Below are 24,378 nucleotides of genomic sequence, written 5' to 3'. Positions count from 1 at the left end.
AGCATCATAAGCATGCTATACAACAGTGCTAGAAAGGACCCAGGAATGGAGGACCGAACAGAGTACGCGCCTGGGAAGCAGTCCCTCAAACAAAGCAGGAAATTCAATAAAACAGTTCGTATCGCCTCACATGTAGTGTTCGTAACGTCCCTCCTCACCAAATCCTCTGTAGACCTCCAAGTTAGAGTCTATCGAATTTTGAAATCAGAACAGGATGCACATACCTACATCATGCTGATGTGATGGTAAGAAAACAGTATTGCAAAACCAGCTCCAGAATGAACGTCAGGGAAAAACGTCAGTGAGAAATGGGCTGCACTTTTAATGTTGTTTTAAAATTTAGAGTTTTAGCTCTTTGACTGAAGTTAATTTGCATCTCAGAATAAAAGACTGTTATGCCCATATCACAGTAAAATATCATTTCACCTCCCCACTGAAATCAAGTACAATCAGGATAGGATCTTAAGCTGCTCAAAGGGCGGGGGCGGGGGGAACCAAACCAAAAAGAGTATGACTTATCCTGGGGAGAGAAGAAATCATTGAAAAGAACCTGGCATCAACTGAACTGAATCCAAAATTTAAATTATTTAGGAGGCAGCTTAAAAGTCTTTCTTCTTAAAAAACAATTAACATCTAGATAGGTGATGTGTCCAACTTGTGACCAGCTTCTAAGGAGACACATCCCTTTCAGGAAGCATAAAAGCTATATGATAGCATTTAAAATGTAATACAAGTTGTAACCATTCAGGTAAACTCTTGCTGTGTAGTGAGTAAATCATCCAGTATTATGTAATAAGATACCAATGAACACACTGTAAAAATACATCAATTATGTCATAATGCTTTTAAAAAGTGAAGATCTGGTGCTGTAGAAGTATGTTATTTTCAGTTTCAGCTCCTCCCCCAAGAGAACACCCATGGTACTGCATTATACCACAGATACTTGATTTTATTTACACCTTAACCTTTAAAGTTATTAGGTCACCGTACTTTAGTTTCTTGTATGGCACCAAATTTACTTTTAAAAAAGTGTCTGTGTGTCTGTGTTTGTGTGTGTCTCTGTGTGTGTGTGTGTGTACATGTGGCAGGCACCAGAATGCAATGTTCCATCCTATTTTCTCTAGTTTCCTACATCTCCTCGTTGGGTAAAGCAGCCAGTGGAGCAGAATTCTGCAGAGGTCAGTTACATTGCTTTCAGGGCTGCAATACGAGAGCCCAGATTCTCTTGCAGGTAATACAGCAGATGGAGTTCATAGTGCTCTCCCGACTCAGGTACTCTTATACTGTGTCTCTCCTGAGGGTAGATCTAAAATACAAAATAAAGTTGTAAGTATCCACAAGAGTTGCAGGCACTGACGTTTAAACTGGTTCCCAGAGCCACATTCAAAATGTTCATGGAATCTCCCTGCATTAACTCTGCACCTGAGCTAATACACCCCATCCTCCACTGCCTGAACCCAGAGACGACCCACTGCACCCCTTAATCCAGCTAGTGCTGTGCTGGAGGTGATCAGCCTGGCTGAACAGAGGCAGATCCTGTCCAAACCCATCAGGTGAATCGGCACGCTCCCAGTTCTGCAGCACAGTGTGGGATACCTGGGCTACATCTGCACAGAACCATCAGGGTTTAATTAAATGCATAACCCTGTTCCATACTGCGCAAACACTGCTGTACTGCCTCCAAACTGCAGATCTCCTCAGAAGCAGCCTCAACTGCTCTTAGTTGCTCATTTGCCTAATATTTTTTTTTTTGTTTACTAATACAATCTTCCTTTTAAAAAAAAAGTTAGGCTCAAATACTGCAGTTTTATCCTAGAATTCTAAGCTGCCCAGCACAGCCATGTTACAAATTCCAATTTTGGACTCCTCAGTCAAAGACAGACACATTACCTTTACATCCTGGTTCTGGCCTTACCTGTAAGTCATATGGTTTCCCAGCTCTCACTAAGAAGCTGAGCAAAATACTAGTGTGTGCAAAGTGAACATTCTCATCCAAGAATCCGTGTAGCAGCAGCAAACGGTTGGGTCTACGAAAAGCAAGAGACAAACATTTCTAGACAGCATCCCAGAACCCACCAGTCATTTCACAGTCCACACACATCCCTTCAAAAACACTCAATAGAAAAAAATATTTGCATTGAAGACAGTGATTTCACGATTGTAAATTGCCCTCGAGGGACATGTCTCCCAAGCCTATTCTTTCCTTCTCTAAAAGTCCTTCCTGCATATACACATCATGGTCAGATATTTTATCCATATATCTTCTTTACTCTCAGAAGTATTTCCTAGCTTGGACAATACAACAGCTTAACACTTGCTCAGAATCACTGCTGATTTTCAGCTCTTTGGCAAGAAAGCCCATGCTCTCAGTCTGCTCTGCAGACAACTCTGTGCTGATACAGCCTTAGGACATGCAGAAAAGCACCCTGATCAACTAATTTTTGTCTAGCTTCATGTGGTTCTAAAGTGCTAATCATAATTGAAGATATGTTTGTGATTTCTTTAGACATAAAAGATAGTCTTTAATTACAGCTAGTATAAAAGGTATTACACAAAATGCCCTGTCATTATGTAAATGTTCATTCAAATATTAAGTTTTAGTGTTGGGTTTTGGTCTTTTTATTTTTTTCTCATTATTAATACTAGCATTTGTGATTCCAGGATTCACTTGCCAAGAACAAGGAGATAAAAATGTGTCCATAGGGCTTAAACTTTCCTGGGAGGAAAAGTAGAAGGCAAGATGCAGAACCAAACTTACTCAGAAGGAAACTTCTCAGCTTGCATGGCCACTGAACCTAGGTAATAGCCCTGCTCGTTGTGATCCGGGTGGCCCATGTAGCGCTCTGTGTAACCAGTGTCATAGAAAATCCACAGCGTGACTGGTGCTCCGGCAATGGCAACCTGCAAGTTCAACAGGGCTGTCAGCATCGGGAGGGGAATGACAACACCTGAGCCCCTGATCTGGGGATGTCCCTCCCTCCCTCCCTCCCACAACTCTGTCCCAGTGCAACTGTAATTGCCCCAAACACGCTTGTAAGTTTACAAGCCACAGCCTGCAGTGGAAAAAAAGCAATTCTCACTCTCCCTCCCACAGTTCATATGTATCAGCACAGTTCAGCTACAACCTGCATGTGCTGAAAACAAGGTAGCTGCTCAAAACTAGGAAGATCCTACAGACAAATGAGAAGCAACACTAAACGTAACGCTGCAAGGCCTGCTGAGGGAAGCGGATTTTGGCCAAAATGCAGAGTGCTCTGCTTTCGCGTTGCAAAACCTTTGCTCATTGGAATGTCTAACAGAAACTGGGATCAACAGCTCCCTAGGACTCAGCAAACTACCTTGCATAGCTACCACCAGCTTGCAGAGAAACTTGTGAAAAAAAGACCAACGAGGAAAAAACCCCCACCAAAAAGCCCTTTGCAAGGCAAGCATTTTTTAAAGTAAAAACTACAACAATCCTTAAAGACTTGAGACAAATAATTATTAAACCTCCCAGGAATACACAAGTCGGACTTAGACAAAGCAAGAGCAGCTATAAAGAACAAAATACATCCCAAGAGCAATATCCAGCTTTTACCACATCTCTTCTTTTGAGTAGATACTGCCCAACAGCAGCCTTGCCATTTACTATAGTGGTTTAAAGTCACGTAATCACAAGAAACTCTTTTCAGTACCTCTCCCCATCCCCAGGTTCCCTCCTGGCTCCTTCAAAACACACTGCCACGAAGCAGCATGGGCAATTTGATCAGTCTGCAAAGAAACTATTCTCTCAGGGCAGGAAAGAGGGGAGGAGGAAGAAAAGGAGGCGTCATTTTTCAGCCAGATCATTTCCCTTAGTTGGTTCACAGCACAAAGAGCTTGGCTGACACAAAGTGGGCAACAGCTGAGACTACATAAGGTACCTTCAGCATAGGTGACCTGAGATTGGTATAGCCCAGTTAAGTTATTGCAAGCTCAACAGTCCAACAGTGTAAAGCTCTCTTACACAGTTCCAGAGAGGGAATATCCTGTGCTCAGCTGAATGAGATGAACAGTTGTTCCTCCTCATCCCAGATCACAAGAACAGGCTCTCAGATATTCCAGTAAAACTGGCCTACCTAAACAGCCCCACACTCCTCTTACATGCCAGGCTTCTTGGACGGCAAGTGTGTCCTGTCCAAAAGGACCCTGCTTGCATTAATGCAGGAGGTCTCATGGACAACACCACACCTTCACATTAGGTCAAGATTACGTCTAGCTCCTTTGGAGCTGGGGGAAGCAAGCACAGTGACGGTGCAGTCACATCGCGCTCTTTGGGGTGCTTGCACTCAAGTACGCACAACACACTCTCCTGAGGAGAAAAGCTGCAAATTTGTGTGGAGAGGTAGGAAAGTGCAGCACTTAATTGCGCAAACGCAATTTTCTGATTTGAGGCATCTCTGTTAGTATTAATTACTGGGGCTGTACTGGTATCACTGCCTCTGAAAAGCTGAGTCCTATAGCTGTACCAGTACAGACTCAATGCAAATACCAGTCCTAGACACCTCTCAGAGCCCAAGAGTGACAACAGGCTTACAGAAGAAGAGCATCTCATCCCCAGGCTTCACACAGAAACACAAGCAGAGAGAACTGAGGAGACAACCTAAGGTCACACCATAACTTATAACTGCCCTTGCAATACCCATTGACTGCTGGTTTTAAAAGGTACTGTGCCTTGTTAGCAGGCACTAGCTTTAAAGAGTGAATAGCTTTTCAGATCTGTTGTCTGTGAAATATCAAAAAAATAACCAAAGCCTGGAAGCCCAATTAGAAATACCATGGAAGAAACGTTTGCTAGAAAAGCAAATCTCTGAAGTTACCCAAATAGAAGAGTCTTGAGGAAAACAGGCACAGCACTGTGTCCTCACTTGTCTAGAACAAGCTCAAAAGTCTTTGTGCTGTGAACACTCATGGGAGGTTACACGATTAAGGGAAAAATTCTGTCTGCACCACCAGAGTAAGTACTCAATGTATGAACATACCCTGAAGATATCTGACCTCTGCATTAAAGCCATCAGAGAGAGGTAGCCTCCATAGGACCAGCCATGAATGCCAACACGGTCCAAATCAATGAAGTCATACTGCGATGCTAAATACTGCAGCCCTTCCACTTGGTCATCAATTTCTATTTGTCCCTGGGAGGGGAGAGAAAAAGATAAGTTTTGTTAGCTACAGACAAAAGCTACAGTCTCAGGATTTGCAAAGGTAGCCACCTTCAGACCTTTGCTGCTTCTGTTTGTGCAGCACCCAACCACACACCAGCACTCCACTGCACTAGGCATGTTACAGAAAGATGACCGCTTTCCCCATAAGACAATAAATATATACTAACCCACCTCTTAAGTATCATTTTCTTCCTTTGTCTCCTTGCTTGGGGACAAGTTCAGATTTTTCAGTGGTTTTGCTTTTTACTGTTAGAAAAGCAAGGCTGCATTCGAGCATGAAAATGCCATTCCCAACACAGAGCGCGCTACGTTGCAAAGCCAGCAGAGCCTGGCACAGGCTCTCCCTGCCTGTACACACGGCCAAACGCACTCACCCTCTCCAGCCTGACACAGGAACTGCCCTAAATAGCAACTCATGCTGTAAATGAAACTATCGTGCTTTGTGTGCACAGCAAAGCGTTTCTGGTGGGAGTCAGAGACCCCCTTATGAACTATCTTGCATTATGTCTGCCAAGCTGGAGTTGGTTCACAACCTCAAACCTTGACATTGTATTTTTCCCACATTGAGCGTCTTTCCTCCCTCCAATCCACACTGCTCAACTCTGCACAGTTCCCCTCCCCAAACCTAGGCAGCATCGCACAGACAATGCTGGGCATCTGTGCCAATTCCATGCTTAGGCTCAGAAAACACTGGGACTCAAACCTGTCTCTGGCTGAAAACAAAGAGCCAGGCTCAGAGTTCCACTTACCATTTTGTATTTAAAGGCTCCTTCAAACTTCAGCCCTCGGTGGCAGGACCCCCTGTTGTCAATGACAACAACAACATAGCCTAAAGAGGCCAAAGTGTTCAAACGGAAATACTTGATTCCTTTAAACCGATTGTTCACTAGTTGTACCTGGAATAGAAGAGCAATGACACCACATATGTAATGGAAACCAGATGTCACCTCTCAATCCAATTTCAGATTTTATTTATATTTACCTTCCTTTAAATGTTTTATACATTTTTATAATGTAAAGTTTTCGTGATCCTTCCTCCCTGCTGCAGGATTCCCTCTCCCTGCTTGTGGTCTGCTATCAAATAAACTCCCTTCACCCAGTAAGAAGCCATTCTGTGTCACAGATACAAAGAGCTGAACAGAGGTTCACTGCGGCATGGAGCAAGAGGGGTGGCTGCTGACTGCACAACCCAGCCACGAACCTACAGTTCTGCTCTCCACTCTCTCTGGTATCTCCCAGGAGAAAAATCCTTCTCTTCACCAAGTCTCGCTCCAGCTGCCTTGGACCACAGCAGGGCACAGCAGAGTTGAGGGAACCAAAGCAGGGCTGAGGGGCTCACCTGTTCATCAGTGGGAGAAGGACAACTGGCGAGGAAGCTCTCCTAAGCACAGGCTGGTAATGGTCAGTGCTAACAGAGAGCTCCCCTCACATCCACATGCGGGAAGTGGAAACAAAGAACAGAAGCCCCTATAGAGGAGGGGGAGATAGAACAGGGACGACTTGTACTCCCCCTTCTCCCAGTTCCAGCTCTGCTACTCCACATCTGTTCTCAGACAAGTGGTAGTGCCTCGATCTATGACCTGGAAATCATGACTGCTTACAGCACCTTTGGCCAAGCAGCTACTCATCAAACAGGCTGCACGCTACCCTCAGCACGGGTTGACCCAGGCCAGCCCACCCTGCTGCTCACCCACACACTGCACTCACCTGAGGACCTCCATAGATGAAGAGCACAGTGGGGTACTTCTTTCCAGGTTGCAGATTGTGAGGTTTGTACATCATCCCATAGAGCGTAAACCCCGTGGAGCTCTCGAAGGAGAACACTTCTGGGGGAATGTAATCGGGAAGAGGGCCTGTCATGGGAGGGAACAGAGAGCCTGGTTTAAAAGGGAATGGATCGATAACACAGCTCTACTTCAGCCCTGCCCCATCACCAATTTCGCTGCAAATCCAGTGGAGCTCTCCCACGCTTTCCAGTGGATGTGGCTGGGACCAGGCAGAGATTGGAAATGCCCCAGCCCTAGGGAAGCTTTTTCAGTCCTATAACGCTCCCATCTCTGCCCTCCTGTGAACAGCAGCAACTCTTCTCCCCTGACACAGCCATTACAGCTATCCCATCCCTTCCTAACCCCGCTTAGGACTCACTACATTAATACCTGGAAAGCACAGGATACGGAGTATGCCTTAGGGAAGGAAAGATGAAAGGGAACAGAAACACAACAGATAAATAAAAGCCCAACAGCTGTCTCACAGAAACAAGAGTAGGCAGCAGCACACATCTATTTAAGAAGTTTACGTCCCTCCCCAGAAGCATGCTCATTAGCAGGTGTATAGCACAGAGTAAATGAGCGCACTTAAACCCCTCCCCTGATGCTAAAATTGGCGTCTATAGTTTCTACTGGCTCTGGCAGTAGAAACTTGGTAATTTCCACTCTAAACTCCTTTATGGTCAGTTTATACCCATTTCTTGCTGAGCTGAAAATGTCACTCCTGTACTTCCAAGAACTCCTCACACAAGCCTGAGTTTCAGAGACAAGTCTAGTCACCCACAAAAGCAAATCTCGAGCAAGCATATTCTGGGAAATCTTTCATTCTATGATCCTGGTTGTCCTTCTCCAGTTCCTCATTCATGCCATTACCTGCTGAATCTAAGATGGTAGCCCAGAATTCCTTTGTCCTGTGAGCTGCATCATCTTCAGGTCCTGTCAGTCGGTAAAGTGACACACAGTGAGGGTTCTTCTGATTACTGTACTTGCTGATGAACATGTCACAATCCTAGGGAGAAAAAGAACATTACCCTGAACACCTCAGTGCAGAGGCACAAGCAAAAGTGGTAATTTCTTTCTGCATTTAGATCTTTCAGAAGATGCTTATCGACCAAATTAAACTAGGAAGTCTGAGCACTTTTGGTAACAGCAGGTAGACTCTGAGAAGCTACAATCCTTAGCAAGACTCAGATATTAACACTCCAAAGCCAAAAATACACCTGCAAACCAACAGTGGCATGACGACCTTGTCACACATCCTCTTCTGGGTAAAGCATTCCCAGCTGAACGGGCTGCTGCCCCATATGCCTGGAACCCCCCCAACACTGCCACAGGCTCATCTCCCCTGGTGATTGCTCTATAGCCCGATTCAGGCAAAAAGAGTCAGGCTCAAACAGTTTCAAACAATTCACTCTGGCTCCTTTTGCCTGAAGCGAGCTGAAGAGCAACTGACCCGGGAGGTCACATCTGGTTTCCTGGGTGGGCTTATGCACTCACTGCACAACATTCAGGAGCACACAACACAGTGTGAAATCTGCTTTTGTTATTTTCAAATACAGCCTTGTCTGCTGACTGATGAAGGACAAGACTGGTGATACGCCACAGCACACCCAGCCAGCCCTGCCTACACAGGGCCTAAGAGGCAGACAGGTACCTCGCTGACACAGCAGGCATGAGAGTAACCATGTTCTGTCAGCCGCTTTACTTCTCCAGGATTCTCATAATTAACAACATACAAGTGATGCTCTAAAGGCGAGTCTTTTGTGCCTTGAAAGTACACCAGTTTTTTGGCTTCATCAACATAGATCTGTCAAAAACAAAACAAACAACACATCCCTCAATATTGTTCCTTGCCAAAACAATACACAGTTCTACCACCTCCAAGTCTCTCCTCCCCGGCCACCCTGCCCCACCTCCATAAAGCCGAGTTGTAGCCCAACAACTGCAAGGAGTAAGCCAAATGACTGTTCTTACTCTCCGTCAGTTATGATTTGCACTTCACACCTTGTTGCTCAGCACTCTCATGCAGGTCTTTTACTCTTCCCCGTCTCCGCTATTGTTTGCTATGCTAAATAACTCTGTCCCCCATTCTTTGTCACCTCCTCACTTTTCAGACCCTTTCCCAAATTACATATGACATAAACCACCCCAGAAGGAAGTCAAGAGAGCAGCAGCTGACCGTAAACCACTGCCATATTAAATATTCCTCAGTTGTCCCTTCTTTTTGAGCAGAAAGCAGAACAGATTCAAATGCACGTCAACGTGCACACCCCATTCCCTAATCCCATTTCTAATTACCATTTAGGAAGGATTTCAAAGACCTTTACAAGTCCAAACCAGACAGACAGTTCTCCTTGAACTGCTGTTTGATTCAAATCATCAAAGAATTCATCCAGCTCAGAGCAAGAGCAGCAGTAGTTTGGGGAACATTCCTTCCCTCCTTGTGCAAGCTCACAAGATACATGGAACATAACCACTGTGTATTCTGGCTAAAAAGAGACTGGGCTAATAGATTTATGCTGATCCCACCAACCAGGGTCTCTTGATTCCAGAACAGCAGCTGGACATCACCATGACATCTTGCTGCTCATGAAACGTGGAATTTCCTCACTGCTGCCTCGCAGTATTTTTGCTCCCTTCTCTTTAAGCCCTGAACTTAGAGGGGAAAATTCCTTGCTGACAAGGATCCACACAGGAACATGCAGGAAAAGAAAGCCACCTAATGTTGCCTGTGTTGCTTTCCCACACTGCCAAAACTGGTCCAGAATAGCACATCAGAGGTAGAGAAGGATGAAAGCACACCCAAAAAACCCCACATGACCCATACACTCCAAGTCAGTATCAGGGAGTGGCAGGGTCCACTCTTCTCAGGGAGCAGAGCCTCACTAATGCAACATGTACTGATCTATGAGGCCCCAGACACCATCTCCCTGCAGTGTGTGCTGCCTGCAGGTTGTCCACGCAGCAAGAGCAGAGACTTACATTGGATCCATGTCTGCCAAGCACTTCCCATTCTCCACTGGTAATCGCGATCTCCTCTTTGATGGGGCACTTGAAGTCACCTGCAAATAACCAACATGCAAACAGAGATTTTATACTTTTACATTTTACAAAACACGTAATACTACTTTACAAAACACACAATACTACTTCTTCCTTCCAGGCTTTTTGACTAGACTGAACACAAGAGCAACCTGCCTTTGCAGAAGGTCCACACCTCTGCCAGCTCCCTAGACAAATGTTAGGGCTAGTACTATTTAACATTCTGCGAAATATATGTTGAAGGATTCACAGGATTCCTGCCTGAGGCCTGGACAGCTTGCTTGTCTTTTTTTTTTTTTTTAAAAAAAAGCATTTTGTCACTTGCACAGAAATAGTGCCCATACTGAAAAAATGGGTGTACAAAGGAAATCTCAGGTGTCAAAAAATGGGGAATTTTGCAACAGGGTGGGGAACAACTCTGCTTTTATAAGATGGCTTCATTTCCCTTAGAATGAGGGAGATTTGGTGAGAAAAAGAAGGTTGGATGTATTGAGAGAATCTAATCAACCCAGGATATAATGCTATCGGCAAAAAAAAAAAATCAAACCAACAGTTGCACGAAACTAGGACCTCTAGTAAAATTAGGTGTCTTTTCTGCACATGCAGAGCTCTGCAAGTGCCTTCAACACACCCTGTGTAAATTAAGTATCTCAGCATGAAACTGTAAATTAAAGAATACATGCTGTGGAAAAACCACTCCAGGAGCTTTGCACACAGCTATATCATGCATCTGAGCAAGACCAAACTTTACCTGCAGCTCAGAAGCACGTGGTCCTTCCATTTTTTATTTGTTTGAAATGACTCTTCCTGCATTTCCATTTGCAACAACTGCCAGTAATTTTCTCCTACTAACATCTCTGTCTATACAGCAATACCATGGTTGTTTTTGAGAGCAGAGAGGAATTCTCTGAATAGTTGTCGTATCACAGGCTTTGCTGCCAAGAATACACGTTGATTTTAAAGGGACTGACATGTGAGCCCACTCAGACAGGGAGGCCCACCGTGGAATTTTTTACAGTGTGTTCAAACCATGCTCTTTGTCAGCCTCTGTGCTATCAATGTGCTTGTAAAGGCTGACAGGACTTAAGCTGGTTTCATTTGCAAAATCAAGTCCAGAACCCATGTGCATCTATTAGATACATTGAACCCTGCACATCAGAGGTAGCCACGTTATTGCTATAATGATTAACCTCTGGCAAAGTCAGCACGTAACCAGTCCCAGCATTGACAAGGAAAAGCCAACTAAGTGCATTTCAGAGTATCACAGGGAGCTTGTTGCCCCTATCTGATTTTTTGAAACTTTTCCCTCTGGTCCATGAGGAAGAATCAGGGTCAAAACTAAGCCATGCTGAATACAGAATAATCCCTGTACAATTTCAAGAGGAATGACTGTACAGTGAAGTGCTTTCCTGGACAACAGCAGGAGTTTCCAATAAGACAATAATTCCTGCCACCTGGAAGGACATTCATTTCCTCACTAGTCAGCAGCAAATGCCCAATTAAAGCAAAAGAATACTTTCACTTACTTGGAGCAGGGAGGCCTCCACATGACCGTTTATACTTGCTCTCCTTCAAAACCGAGATGACTTTGTACAGGTGCCGGAATCCTGTTTTACACTCAGAGGCAAAAATGAACTCTATCTCATCTTCATGGGTTTGAGGGAAAACATAGAAGATATCATGGATCTGGGGAGACAGAGCAGTGGATTACTGTTATCAGGAGGACTTTGGCACTGAAGTCACACATAGTAAGTTCCTCTTACTGCTCAACACAGACAACACAGCTCAGGCTAGCAGGGTGCAGCACTGTCCCTTACTGGGAGAACCAGTTATGCTTATGAACCAGGGAGTGTCTGCAGACAGCGGCCACATATGCTGCACAGCTCCCGGCTTTTTGCTCATCTAACTCTAACTTCTGGCCACCAAACTGCCTAAGTCAGATTTTCTGCGCCTGCCTTTCTAGCTTAGATACAGAAGTGGGTCCAGCTCTGCAGAGAGCATATGAGAGACACCCAGAGAGGCCAGAGTTCAGTGGCCTCCTCTGTCCAGTGCTGTCTAGAAGCCCACGATTGAAGGGTTCTTTAAAGAAAGATGAGCTGACATCATCTTCCCACTCATGAAGACGCCATCTCTTGCTTCAAGGGACAATCTTTTGAGGGACTTGGGAGCATTTATCTGTACAGCACGAGCTGCCAGTCAAAAAACAATCCAGCCAGTAAAAATAATGGAGAAAGGACAACTCACTGCAGCATTCTGAAACCAGGCACACTAGTACTAAGGAGAAAACATGGTATCATAGGGAGCACTCGCTGTATAGAGATCATTCACTGGAAGGCTTTATGAAAATGCTCTCTGATGAAAGATCCAACTACCTGTCAGTGATGATGTTCCCAGGCCTCCCTGCACCCTGGCACACCTCCAATGGGATGTCATTTTAGAGACATCGATCTTTATCTGCAGAAGTGTAAAGAGCACTCCTTTTTACAGCATTAGCCTAGCACACCGGTGTCCAGTCTCACAGCACAGACTCTAGGGCACACCTCCAAGAACACGACACACAAATGTATTTCACCAGACCATATGTAGTTAAGGAGGGGTTTTAGTGACTGTCAGCAGACTCTTGGGACTTGTTCACCCCATATCACCTAGATACATCTTTGTTGGCTGTGGAATACTTCACCAGTTGGCACTGCTGGTGGTGAACAACTGGCACCAAGAAGCTGGATGGTGTCAGTGGGCAACACTGCGGGGGCAAGGGGCTGCCCTGGAATGCCAGAGCCCTGGGGTCTCCTCCTAGCTCTGTCTGACCGCTGTGCAGCCTCAAGCAAAGCAGCTCTGCTTTCAGATCCCAGATCTCTCTCTTCTCTACATACAGTGAACTTTTTACAGCAGGAAGAATACACAGAATATGCACAGAACTTGTACAATGGGAAAATTCTCCTAGGCGGCACAGCAACATCAACGTTGCTCAGAGCGCTACAAATAGGGTCTTGAACAACAAACTGTTAGAGAAGGCTGAAAGTCAAATTCTTACATTTATCCAGATGTCTGTTGTTTCTTCATAAATAATGAAAGGTGTAACAGAATCTGGTACAGCATCGATAAGTTTCTGCCTTTCCATTGCATCATCTTCTGTGGGGATGAATAATGCAGGAGGGATCAAGACTATCTGAAGTCGAGTTTGGGAGCGATCCAGTAAGATGGACCAGATGCTGTTGAGGAGACAGATATTAGAGAGAATAAAATGCAACCGTGAGTATTAGACAGGTCTGAAAATCTCAACAGACACTCATTAGCACTAGGCATTTTGAGGGAGTCAAGAATGTTCCATTTCAGATTAAGCACAAAGCCACGTGTAAAATTTCACCCACATAAACCTCTTCCATAACACAAGAACCTATTTCACTTCATTTCAATATTGCATAAGCACTGCAGGTTCAAAAGTTTAATTAATTCTATTCTCCCAGATTTGAATTGTGCTTTAGGGGAGAAAGAGAAGAGAAAAATCAGAGGGAATAATGAAGCAGGAAAATTTCAACTGAAATCTCAGGATACTTGTGAAAATACTAACGTTTTAAATCTATACCTGGCAGAGAATAACACTGGCACCTAAATGGACTGGCAGTAGACTCTGCCATACTTCTGATGGCTTTGCATGTAGCTCTAACAATAATCCCGCAAAAACAAGGTATTGTAGCAAATGTGTCCCTGCATTTCTTCCACATTTAGGGAGGGGGAAATTAAAAAGGTGAAAGCCATCTTTAGATTCAAGAACTGGAGAAGTGCAATTCTGAAGAAGCTTCTGGTGAGTTAGAAACACTGTACTACATCATCTACAGGGTTAAAAATGACATGCAAATGTAAGTAGCACTTACAGCAGGTTTTCTGATCAGTAAGTCTGGTCAGCAAGGATGGTCCAGTGGTTAGGGCGCTAGCCTAGGGCCTGGGGGACCTGGGCTCATTTCTCTCCTCAGCCACAGACTTCCTGTGTGACCATGGCAAGTCACTTAGCCTCTCTGGGCTTCAGTTCCCCATCTGTAAAATGGGGACAATAGCACTGCACTCTCTCCCACAGGGATGCCGAGAGGACACATACATCAAAGGCTGTGAGTGCCCAATACCAAAGCAGTAGGGCCAGGTACCAGAGAAAGAGACATGGAGGACTCTGTTTTGTTTTTTGGAAAAATCGTCCCCTTTGCACAAACAAGTTCGTAGCAATGTAAAAATAAAAGCAGGCTTAAGCTTGAAGAAGACAGAGACCACCACATTCTGCTTCTAACTGTATTGCCCCAAACCCTGTAAGCAGAGACAGGATTAACATACGCACTATTTTCCTTCTGGCGTCCACCCAGCTCTAGCAATGTACTCTACTCCTTCAAAGAGGATCTCGAACGGCTGAACTAGCTCTTTATCCACAACATCTGCAATCTGTTGACAAAGCAGCAGTTCAGTGACACTGAGATGAACCCCCACAACCAGTTTTCATGCAAGACAAGCATCTGGACACAGAAGACTTCTTCTGCGCAGCTCATGCAATTTAGATTGTTCAGCCTTTGCAACACAGGGGATTCAACCCCATCTGTAGCCAGACACCAGCACAGTGGAAGAGCTGCACGCTACCAGCACAGCCAGAACTGGGACTTGAGAAATCTGGATGCTGCTCACAAATCCATTGTTCATCTCAGACAAGCCACTTGAGTACTCAGTTTCCCCAGGCAAAGGGGACGTGATTTGTACCAGTGCTGAACATTCTGCATGACATCCAGTTATTACTGTGGTTCTAATTCATGATATGCAGTTCTGGAGTCTGTCCCTGCTGGGACTGGGAACAAGTTACAGTGGTACCCAAAGGGTCCTGATGGCTTTCCCTGCCTTTGCTGGCTGATGTCAGCATCGCTATCCCAGCAGGTGACTGTTGATGGCTGCAGTAGCTCAAGAGCTGGGAGAATCGAAATAATGTATGGCTGCTACCATATCTGTTTGGCAAGATTAATGTCCCAACTGCCCAAAGATCTTGGACTGGGCTATGAAATTTCTGCATCCGTTAAAAAATCCCAGGGTGAAAGCAAAGTTCATCTCTTTCCGTGTGTTCATGTTTTTATAAGGTGATATATTGTCTTTGCAATCAAATTTTCTCAGTATCTGCAGCCAATCAAGAGCTATGTCACATAAGAAAGTCTAACCATCCACACCTAAAATATTCTGCTCTGCAGTTGACTTCCTAAACCAGTGGTAGGGAAGGAATGTACAGCCTTGAGAAATACTGCTGCACACGCAGACACCAAGTATCTGCATAGGAACGAGCCAAGTCCACTGCCTCCAGAGAAGCCATTAAGCTATCAAAACCACGAAAGTTTATTTGTACTAGACTGGAAAATGATTTTTACCAAAAAAAAGCATCACAGAAATTATATTTATTTGGAAAACAAGCAGAACATAGAACTTACTCTGCCTTCCGCATTGATTGTCACTTCAGATATCTTGAAAGTGACCTTTGGATTTGCTGTACCTATAAAAACAGACGTGAGCAGTTAGACACCAATTGGTTGCTTCCAAGAGGGCAGACCTGAACTGTTGATTTTTGTGGTGTTATTCGTACAGAACTGGAAAAGGCAAACAGCAGAATGCTCTCTGATCAAATAGCCTACTTGCATGTGTAAGAGACAGCACAGAACCAGGCAGGGAATAAAGAAACTGCAAAGATGAGGCAGATTCAGTGGATGTAATCCTGCAAATAGATCTGATCAAGAGCCATGCTACTGTCACAGTCACTCTTCTCTCCCACAGTCCGAGGATGCACGTACTAGTTGGACATAAATGCTCAGGATAGCAAAGCAAGCTGTGGTTTACTGTTTGGTTGTTATTCTCAAAGTGGCACACAGAAAGTGACCCAGTGCTAAGAAGCATCTGTGAAAACTAAACACTTAAAAAACCTATTGCCATGACTAATGCACTTAAAATAATAAAGCTACATATTTGTGTTGAACACTGGAAATCTAAAGTTATCTCTTTACACAAAGCCTGCACAAAGCAGCAACTCATCCCGCTCTACAGCGCCTGCAGTGCTAAATGCTGGGGCCTGCTCCACAGCAAGAAAAGACAGACTGTAAAGAATAAAGCCATTGCCAGTTGATCCACAAGACACATGTGGCAAACTCCATGTACTCTGACTACTCTCAGTGCTGCTGTGAAGTACTCCCACTTCACCAACCCGGTTCATACACAAAAACTGATGCACTGAGATGAAAGGACTTGCCTTGCACCACAGTGCTGGCCTATTTAAGTACTTACCTTCTCCCTGGGAAGAATTTTCTTCACTACCTCAAACTTTGCCCTCATAATAACCCACATAAAAGGGCTATTGCCCCTGCAGCTCAGACTGGAAACTGAGGCCTAGAGATGAAAACCTAGATTTTTATTATTTTTTTTTTAAAAAGGGATTTAGGCTTTGCTTAGCTCATTTTCCTAAACTGCTGAAACTTAGCATTGAACAGAGCTATGACAAAACCCTCTCAGAAATCTGGGTGTACACAAGCACCAAAACAACATGAGGAGTCATGTCATGCTTCCTAGGCTACCACTGAGCCTTTCTTCCCCCTTGAAACAAGTAGTAAATCAGGATCATAAGCAGAAAACTTCTCCCTGTGGATCAGGGAATCTGCAAGATCTGACTGGATTCTGCAGCTTGGGAAGGTCAGCCAAACATAAGCTCTTTCTCCAAAAAACGAAGATTTCAGGAGTGAGGAAAGAGAATGAACCACTGTTATCTGTGAGCCACGTGCCCTGCTGTAACAGCAGGGAAATCTCAGAAGAGCAAGGGTTGAACTGTTCAAACTTGCCCCATACACCTGACAGCGAATCAGCCCTCAGCAGGTCTGCCTAAAGTTCCACTTCCCTGCTTTCAATGGCACTCCACTTAATATGCTTCAAGCCTGCCCTCACCCCTTTATTACTGAAGTCTCCAGATCATTTACGGTTTGAAAATATGACAACAGGAGGTTTTCCTGGTAGGCTGTAAGCATGCTGAGTTTGTTGTTCAAAGTTCAAGAGCAATCACGGAGCCCAGAGTCCTTCAGAACTTGAACTGCCAGGGCACTCCCAGCAGCTAAAAAGAAACCCTCCCCAAAAAATCAAAAGGCCATAATTCTGCAGCTATTCCCTCAGAGACACAGCGCTGTAATGAGAATCAACTCCTCAACAATGCACATCTGCCAGGATCTGAGACAGCAGCTTCAAAATAGTGACAATCAGATGGGGTTTCCACCGACTCCTGAGACACCCAGACTCAGAGCTTTTAGTAACCACATGGCTGGAATACCAGCACAGTCACCAGTGACTGATCTAACCTCCACAGCAGCAGGTTCCCCAAACACATTTCCACCACCTGGACACCAATTCAAAGACTACTCAACACCTCTCCAACACCCCCCTCTGCTCTAGGCTAGGAGAGTCACTGCTGTCAGGCACAGGGAATAAAATACGTGTCTCCCAGAAAGAGAGATGTAAAGTATCAGGGTCTCACCAGTTTTGGGGTACCGGAAGGAATCTGTTCTTCTTGTCTCCAGCATGGGCGATGTGACATGAATAATTTCCACCTCTGACTCATCATTTTCTTCATAAAGAATTCGAAGAACTTTACCTCCATTCAGTGCTGCGAATGAATCAACATTTCCTGGTCAGAACAGCTCTCCTTACCAGTTATTACAGGCATCAATAGTCTCTCAGGAGCACAAGCAGGTTGGAAGGATAACGAAAAATCCAACAAAGTCTGCGATTCATGTTTCATCAAGCAAAACACTCTGAGACTCTTACAACTCCTGTCACCGGTGTGAGAAGGAAAGTCTCTTCCCCCAGTAACATGCGCTCACAAGGCCACTGCAACATGCTCACCGCTGCAGATAGTTCAAAAGGAGCTAGGAGTATAAGGTTCCTATCTTGCATAAAGAAAAGTAAGGGAAAAATAACTCTGCAGAGGGAGGCCACTACTTTTGCCTGTCAGACACACTGGATCCACCACACCTACTTGGCTCTGCCTTTGGGCTCCACCAGTAGCCAGTGTATCTGTCAAACTCCTCCTGCAGCACAAAAGTAGCCACACCAGCAGATTTTGGATCCTCCTCAACATTGGCCAGTTCTAAAAAAAGACACAAAAGAATTAGTTCATGACGTACTGCAGAATCAAACCAGTTCTGCATTATTCCAAACATGGCCCAAGTTCACCCCCCAGGAACAATTACACAATAATAGATCTGACTTCTCAGCAGATTTGTTTTCTGCTTCCACCCTGCTCTGTGGATTTATTTAGGGAGGATCTAATCCTCCCTTCTTAATCCTACCCAATTAGTTTCTCAATTTTCTATATGCTAGTTGAAGAAAGAAAATGTTCTCTCTACCTGAGCGCAGTGAATTGGAACCACAACTTTTAAGAAAATCAAAGGGAAAAAAAAAAACAAAAACAACAAACAAAAAACCCCCAAACAAACATTTCTGAACAACTGAAACTGAAAATATCAACATTCAGAAAAATGAAAGCATCAGCATTTCATTCACTGTACAAACCAAAAGTAACAGACTTACATAACATCTCAACATGATGACATATCCATAGGGCTTCAATATTTTTCTTGTTACCCTGGAGGTAACTTAGCAGCGCTCCATAAATAATTATCATCTGAGAAGGAGTCATTGCTACAGTTTATTTTTAATGTACTTACATAATATTTTAATATTTAACATTTAAATAAGCTAAAGCATTATTATCAAGTGGCAGAAATTTTAATTGAACACAAATTTTAATGAAATAGTTTAAATACAAAATGCAATCGATTTTTAAAAAGTGTTTTATCCACAATTTCCCATTTTCCTTCCTCCAGGATACACGTCTAAAACAGGGTTGGAGGGGGTAAGAAGCGAGGACCGAAGTTATGACTATGAGGGGCCAGCAGAAAGCCACAGTGCTATTCAGAAACTGTCTATATTGTTTCTAAAGGGCCCTGCAGCCTGATTTCACCAACAGAAACTTTCCTCCAGCTCTATTCCGCCCACAGCTCCTCCACACAAAAAAGGCTGTTCCAGTAAAAACGAATGCGCTGTGTTTCAGGAGAAGAGCCCTTCCATATGTGTTCAACAAATAACTCATTCTGCCAGATTCCACAGGGCAGGGAAAAGAATCATTCCACAATATGTGCACTAGAGCAAATGTAGAACGTGACAAACAAGGTGGAATAAACAGTGGCCATTCCCCCACATTTCCGAAGAACCTTAGTGCCCTTGCTTAATTCAGTCTAGCAAGAACAAGTGCAGAGGAGGTGCAGAGATTTTAATTCAGGATGCATTACCATTGTGCACAAATGTTAGCCTTCTTTCTTCTCTGGTTTCTATATTAGATATCCAGATGTCATTGCTATGGATAAATGCAATCCAATTTGGATCAGCTGGACAAAGTTTGGGATCCATCCGGATATTTGGACAACTGGTCTCTACCAGAATGGGTCTCAAAGGCTGTTGCTGTTTGAAAGAAAAAACAAAAAGCACAGTAAGCAATGATAACACATGGACACTTAACAGAAACTAACCTGGATCATCAGAAGGTCTCTAAGACCACAGTAGTGTAGACACCGACTTCAAAACCAACACAGGTTTATAACAGAGGAATCTATCCATTTTAAACGCAGAAAAATACTATGCAGGTATTTTATAGAGAAAGTTATGCTTCTACCATGGTTGCACGGATCCCACCAGGGCCTCTTTCACCAGTGCTGAGGATTAGCCACAAACAGAAGGCAGCTTGTCTAGAGAAGCCTGGCACACTCTTAAAAACAGCACCCTAAAAAGGAGCTGGCAGAACATACAATCTTGTCCTCTAAAAGCAACTCAGAGTACAGCAAATTCCCCCTGACAACAGGGTTAGACAGACTCAGGCATCTGTTATACTAATAAGAAATTATTTTAGCTTTGAAGCCCAGCTTCAGCACCAGCAGAGTAAAGATTGCTTGTTCTGTGAGTTACACAGCTGAATCTTGTAACACATACAGCACTGACTGCTGCACAGTGACCTCTAAACCACAGCTTGGGAACAAAAGCTGCCTCTGACGTGACTTCTGACAGCGTGAAGGACCAAGGAGCATCGCAGCCTTCATGTCGCTTTTTATTGCCATTGCTACTTATGAAAAAAATCAACAAAATCTGGTGTCCTGCCTTGCTGCCGCGGTTTCTACCATTTCTTGCAATTCTCCATCTGAGTTTCTACAACTATGGAAATGGATCCCTGTGGAGGACTTCTCCATGTTTCAAGGGTTATCAAGGCTACTGGCCATGCTAGGGCAGCAATAACTGCTGATCACGTTCTGCTTTCACTCCAAGTCAAATGAGCTTCTAGCCAGAGGAAAGCAGCACTTCAGAAAACAGGAGAGGTGAGTAAACTCACAGTGAATCCGTGAGGGCCTCCATCTTTTACATGATAAATTCCACTCCCAGCCTGAAACAGAAATGTGCCGCTTTCTCGGTGGTAATCATAAGAAGCAATCCCAATAGTGCCAATTCGCTTCCTCTCCCGTAGCAACTCCTCTTCACGAGAGTACATCCCATAGTCCAGGATGGCCTGAATACGGGCAGAGAAACACAATCAACCCCCTCTGCTCTCCATGCCTTACTATTCTGTCAGAGTGTCTCTGCACGCCAAGCTTCCAGGAGCAGATGGCTGTGCAGACACCCTCCTCCTCCAGAAATCTGCTGGCGGCTAGAGGCCCACTCCTGCTTGTGCCTTGTGGACGCAGGTGCAGGCCATGATCAGATCCTACACAACTGTAAATCTGACAGCCACTTCTCCCATAGGAAGGCCAGCATTATCTCCAGTATTCGCTGGTATAAGAAAGATCAGACTGAAGGTCTGTTATTTCTCGAACGAGCAGGAGAGCCTTTGCTAACTTTCACAAAGATGCACAGTGAGTGGTCTGGTGGGAGGAGAGCACAGCATGAATTTTATGTCTGGTTGACAGCCTCAGGAAACAACATGGGGAAATACACACCTAATTCCATATGGGGTTTGTCCCACCTCCTCCAGCCTGCCATGGTGCATGGGATGGGACTGGTGCGGGCTTGCTATGTGCGGAGGTGAAAAGGGGATACATGTCCCTGTGAGTGGGAAAGGGATCCTCTGCTCCACCATGAGTCACGGAGCCACTGACTGCTCCTCAGGGGGACTCATCACTTCCCCCTGCAAGACAGTGATTATTGGAGACTACAGGCTCCTACAGCAATCCCCAGGAGCCCAGAACAGAGAATTTGATGCAAATCAGCACTTGCAATCTCTGCCGGCAAAGGAGGAATCATCCAGCACACAGAGTTTTTATGATGCACAAATGCTGTAACTCCAAACACTGATGAGAAAGCTGTGCTTGTTTTTGAGATGGCTGCAGAGCTAGCCAAGTACAAGGAGAATCTTCAAATGTTTAAGACAATAAACTCTAAACTTTAACGATGGCTTATAGGTGCAACTCCAAAGCCAGTGTGCTTGCTACGCTGCCAAGAAGCAAGAAAGAAATCAGGACCCACCGGAAAAAGATCCAAAAGAGGCTTCCAGGAAAGCAACAGGACGGCAGCTTTGTTTATGGTTTTGGGAATTTCAGAGTAGAAGAGCGTGTTCTCCCTGTTCTCCCCAGACATTGCTATTGTGAAAGTGAGGAGAAAGAAAAAAAAAAGTCTATTAGCTTTCTGTTAATAACCCAAACACTCTCAAAGGATGCCCAGGAACAATTTCACCAGCCCTTCCTACCAGAGACAGTACTGACGGCCTCTGCACTGCAGCCTCGCTCTGGGAATTCCCTGCTTCACAGAAATGCAAGTCACAGAGAGGGCAGAGAACAAGGAACTACACCCAGGCTTACTCCATGCTGCCTGAAGCATATCTCTGTCTTCTTGGAGGCTGGGGGCCCTTTTATTTGATAAGTTTTTAAAATCAAGAAGGGCCTTTCTGCTAATTCCCCTGGCTGGAATGCAGCATGACACAGCTTGTGTTTGAAAGATAATGTGTCTTTAGGAAGGTTTGAACATCCCTTTCCTGCTTCTCCCCCTCAGTGCCATTGATATTTCTGAAAGCTCCTGCCAAGGCACATGGAGATCAGCACAGAGGGAGCCAGATGTGCTCCGGGAAAGGCCAGGTCTGACCTATAGCTCAGGAAGCAGCACATAGGAAACCAGAGCTCATCCCAGCTGGGGTCAGCCTTAACCCACCCGTGCTTGCGCTCAGCATCGTCAAAGATTATGACACCCATCCTCTGAAAAGGGGAAAAAAGAGACAGATCAGCAGCTTTCCAACTATGTCACTGCACAGCATGTGCAAAGACTCTGTGAATCACAAATCAGAGCTTAAGCAACTAGCCTAAGCAGCAAGCAACGGGGCTAGAACATGGTTCTGGCTCCCAGGCCTTTGCTTCAGCTATTGCTTCTCCCCCTAACCCAGTTTTTCATGGACTTAAGTTCAGCTAGAGCAGCTTTTGACAAAAGCATTCCTCTACCATAAGGCCTGCTCCAAAAAGCCACCCAGAACGTTGCTCACAGTATCATTTACAGTGCCAAATCACTTCAAGCACAGCTGCAATTTAGAAATGCAGATCTATCAAGCAAACACCAATTAGTGAAACAATGCAGAAGTGAGGCACTGAGGCCAAGAACAATAAACTACATTAAGTTCTTCATTACCAACACGAAAAACGTCAAGAAAAATATTTACTCTCTAAGTTGCCCCTGCCTTACACTGCTATTTATTCCCCAGAGGATCTCTGGAAAACCTATTCCATCAGTAGCTGAGGCAAAGGACTTCCAAATTATAATCTCTGCTTTGGAAGGAAACTTTGAAGAACAAGGTTCTACCCACTGGTTGTAATTAAGAGAAAGGAGATAAAACCTACGGAGCTTTTGGAGAGGGGATGTCCCATACTTGGAGTGAGAAAAAACAGACTGAACAGATTTAACACGTCCTCCCAGCTAGGGAACATGCCCCAAAAGACGTTTCACAGTTCTTTTCCAGCTCTAGCAGGCCTAATGGGTCACCTCCAACCACACCATTTCTGTGGAAGATTACATCGCAAGTTTTAATGAGACATTACAGTCACGATCATGACATTTGACCAGCCAATCTGGCCTGAAATCCATTATGATTTAACTGCCAGAAACACCCAGTTCTCAAGAACAGTCAAACCCGAACAGCCTCTGCAGCGTCTGTTTAGTCAAGACACAGGCTGTCACAGCAAGCTTACCCAGGTAGTAGATCCTATCGGAATGAGGTCCCTCAGGATCATTTTTCTTCACAAACGTAAAGTCGTGAGGGGCTTTTGCCATCATGTACCCATGATACTTCCGCGTATCTGTGAGCAGTTTCCGAAGTTGGCTCCAGGAATGTCTCTCTACATAGAAAGGTTCCAGTTTTGGCTGCTCCTCTCTCTGGAGCTGCTCCTCACAGCTCGCCGTTTCAAAGATTTCAAGGCCCGGCTGTTCAGTTTCCATGGCTGCTGCCATGTTGCATGTTGCTGGAAGAACAGAATAGCAGAGGTTCAGCACTGCCTTCCAGCAGCCCAGCAAACATTCACTTCAGACTCCCAAAACTCATCGCAGCAAAAGCACTATAAGAAAACCACCATTTCATGGGGGGAAAAAACCCACAGTAGAATGAAGAGGACTAGGAAAGAGATTTCTGCCATGGAAAACAGGCTGCCATCACTCAGCCCTTCAGAATGGGACTAAGAACTTCACAGAGCCACACGGTTTTACTGTTGTTTGCCTTTCCCACACCCCCACATACCAACTACTCATTTCAGTGAAATGGATAAATTCTTCCCCGTTAAGCTCCTACTTGCTTCTTCCTCCCTGTGAACTGCACGAATATCACCTCGCCACACTGATACCAGAACGGGGGATGATTAGGACTGTAGCAAGATCTGGGATGACTAACTGCTTAGAAGAAACAGCATTAGTAGTTGATTTGGAACCACCAGGCCATACACAATGAGCCTTGGCAACTGCATGCCCTTATTCCCATTATTCTCCTATAATTTCTAAGGTTTGTTCGCATCTCCTTTCAAAAAAAGCTTGGAAGGGTCATCTTGAGGATATAATTACAAATACTGTAGGGATAAGACTCTTCCAGAAGCGTGAGGCGATATCAGAAGAAAGGGGACACAGTGAAAAAATAAGATTTATCCGCAGTGTAAGTCTTATCCTCCCGAACAGGGTGTTAATTTAGCAGATCTCTCTTCCTGCAGTCAGCTGTGCTTTACAAAGTATCTCTGAGCCAGAATTAACAGCCCAGATGTCTAGCAAGAGGAAACCAAGTCCTTCTACTATAAATCCAAGATCTGAGGGCAGCTCCAAAAGGATTCAAGCTCTGAACT

General features: G+C 44.7%; 1 protein-coding gene across 4 annotated transcripts; it reads right to left on the bottom strand.

The window, feature by feature from the left end:
* Window positions 1-932: 932 nt before the first annotated feature.
* DPP8 (dipeptidyl-peptidase 8) lies at window positions 933-23,510 on the bottom strand. 4 transcript variants are annotated; one of them, XM_009705540.1, is made up of 19 exons: window positions 23,248-23,510; window positions 21,545-21,657; window positions 20,418-20,591; window positions 19,330-19,498; window positions 18,009-18,125; window positions 17,514-17,642; window positions 15,439-15,500; window positions 14,319-14,419; window positions 13,026-13,203; window positions 11,518-11,677; window positions 9,932-10,011; window positions 8,604-8,756; window positions 7,823-7,958; window positions 6,891-7,036; window positions 5,933-6,079; window positions 5,001-5,153; window positions 2,759-2,901; window positions 1,916-2,027; window positions 933-1,306 (listed from the first exon to the last, which is right to left on the bottom strand). In XM_009705540.1, exons 1-19 carry the CDS (start codon window positions 23,504-23,506, stop codon window positions 1,184-1,186), a joined length of 2,655 nt encoding a protein of 884 aa, XP_009703842.1. In that variant the 5' UTR covers window positions 23,507-23,510; the 3' UTR covers window positions 933-1,183. The 4 variants fall into 4 exon arrangements, with proteins under 4 accessions (XP_009703842.1, XP_009703843.1, XP_009703845.1 ...); XM_009705541.1 differs by having other exon boundaries at window positions 18,015-18,125; XM_009705543.1 differs by lacking the exon at window positions 5,001-5,153 and having other exon boundaries at window positions 1,117-1,306; window positions 18,015-18,125.
* Between the last annotated feature and the right edge of the window lie 868 nt (window positions 23,511-24,378).

The sequence above is a fragment of the Cariama cristata genome, unplaced genomic scaffold, assembly GCF_000690535.1.
Source record: "Cariama cristata isolate BGI_N322 unplaced genomic scaffold, ASM69053v1 scaffold4848, whole genome shotgun sequence".
Lineage (NCBI taxonomy): Eukaryota > Metazoa > Chordata > Aves > Cariamiformes > Cariamidae > Cariama > Cariama cristata.
The sequence above is the reverse complement of the archived record's forward strand: the minus strand, read 5'-3'. Positions and strand labels throughout refer to the sequence as shown.

Bases quoted from the DNA above. Each gene is read 5' to 3' on its own strand.
- DPP8 (XM_009705540.1), bottom strand. From the start codon at position 23,506: ATGGCAGCAGCCATGGAAACTGAACAGCCGGGCCTTGAAATCTTTGAA. The intron at 18,126-19,329 runs GTAATGCATCCT...GTCTTTTTTTAG, and splicing joins GCTAACATTTGTGCACAATG to AACTGGCCAATGTTGAGGAG. The intron at 17,643-18,008 runs GTGGTGGATCCA...ATTCATTCGCAG, and splicing joins AAAGGCAGAGCCAAGTAGGT to CACTGAATGGAGGTAAAGTT.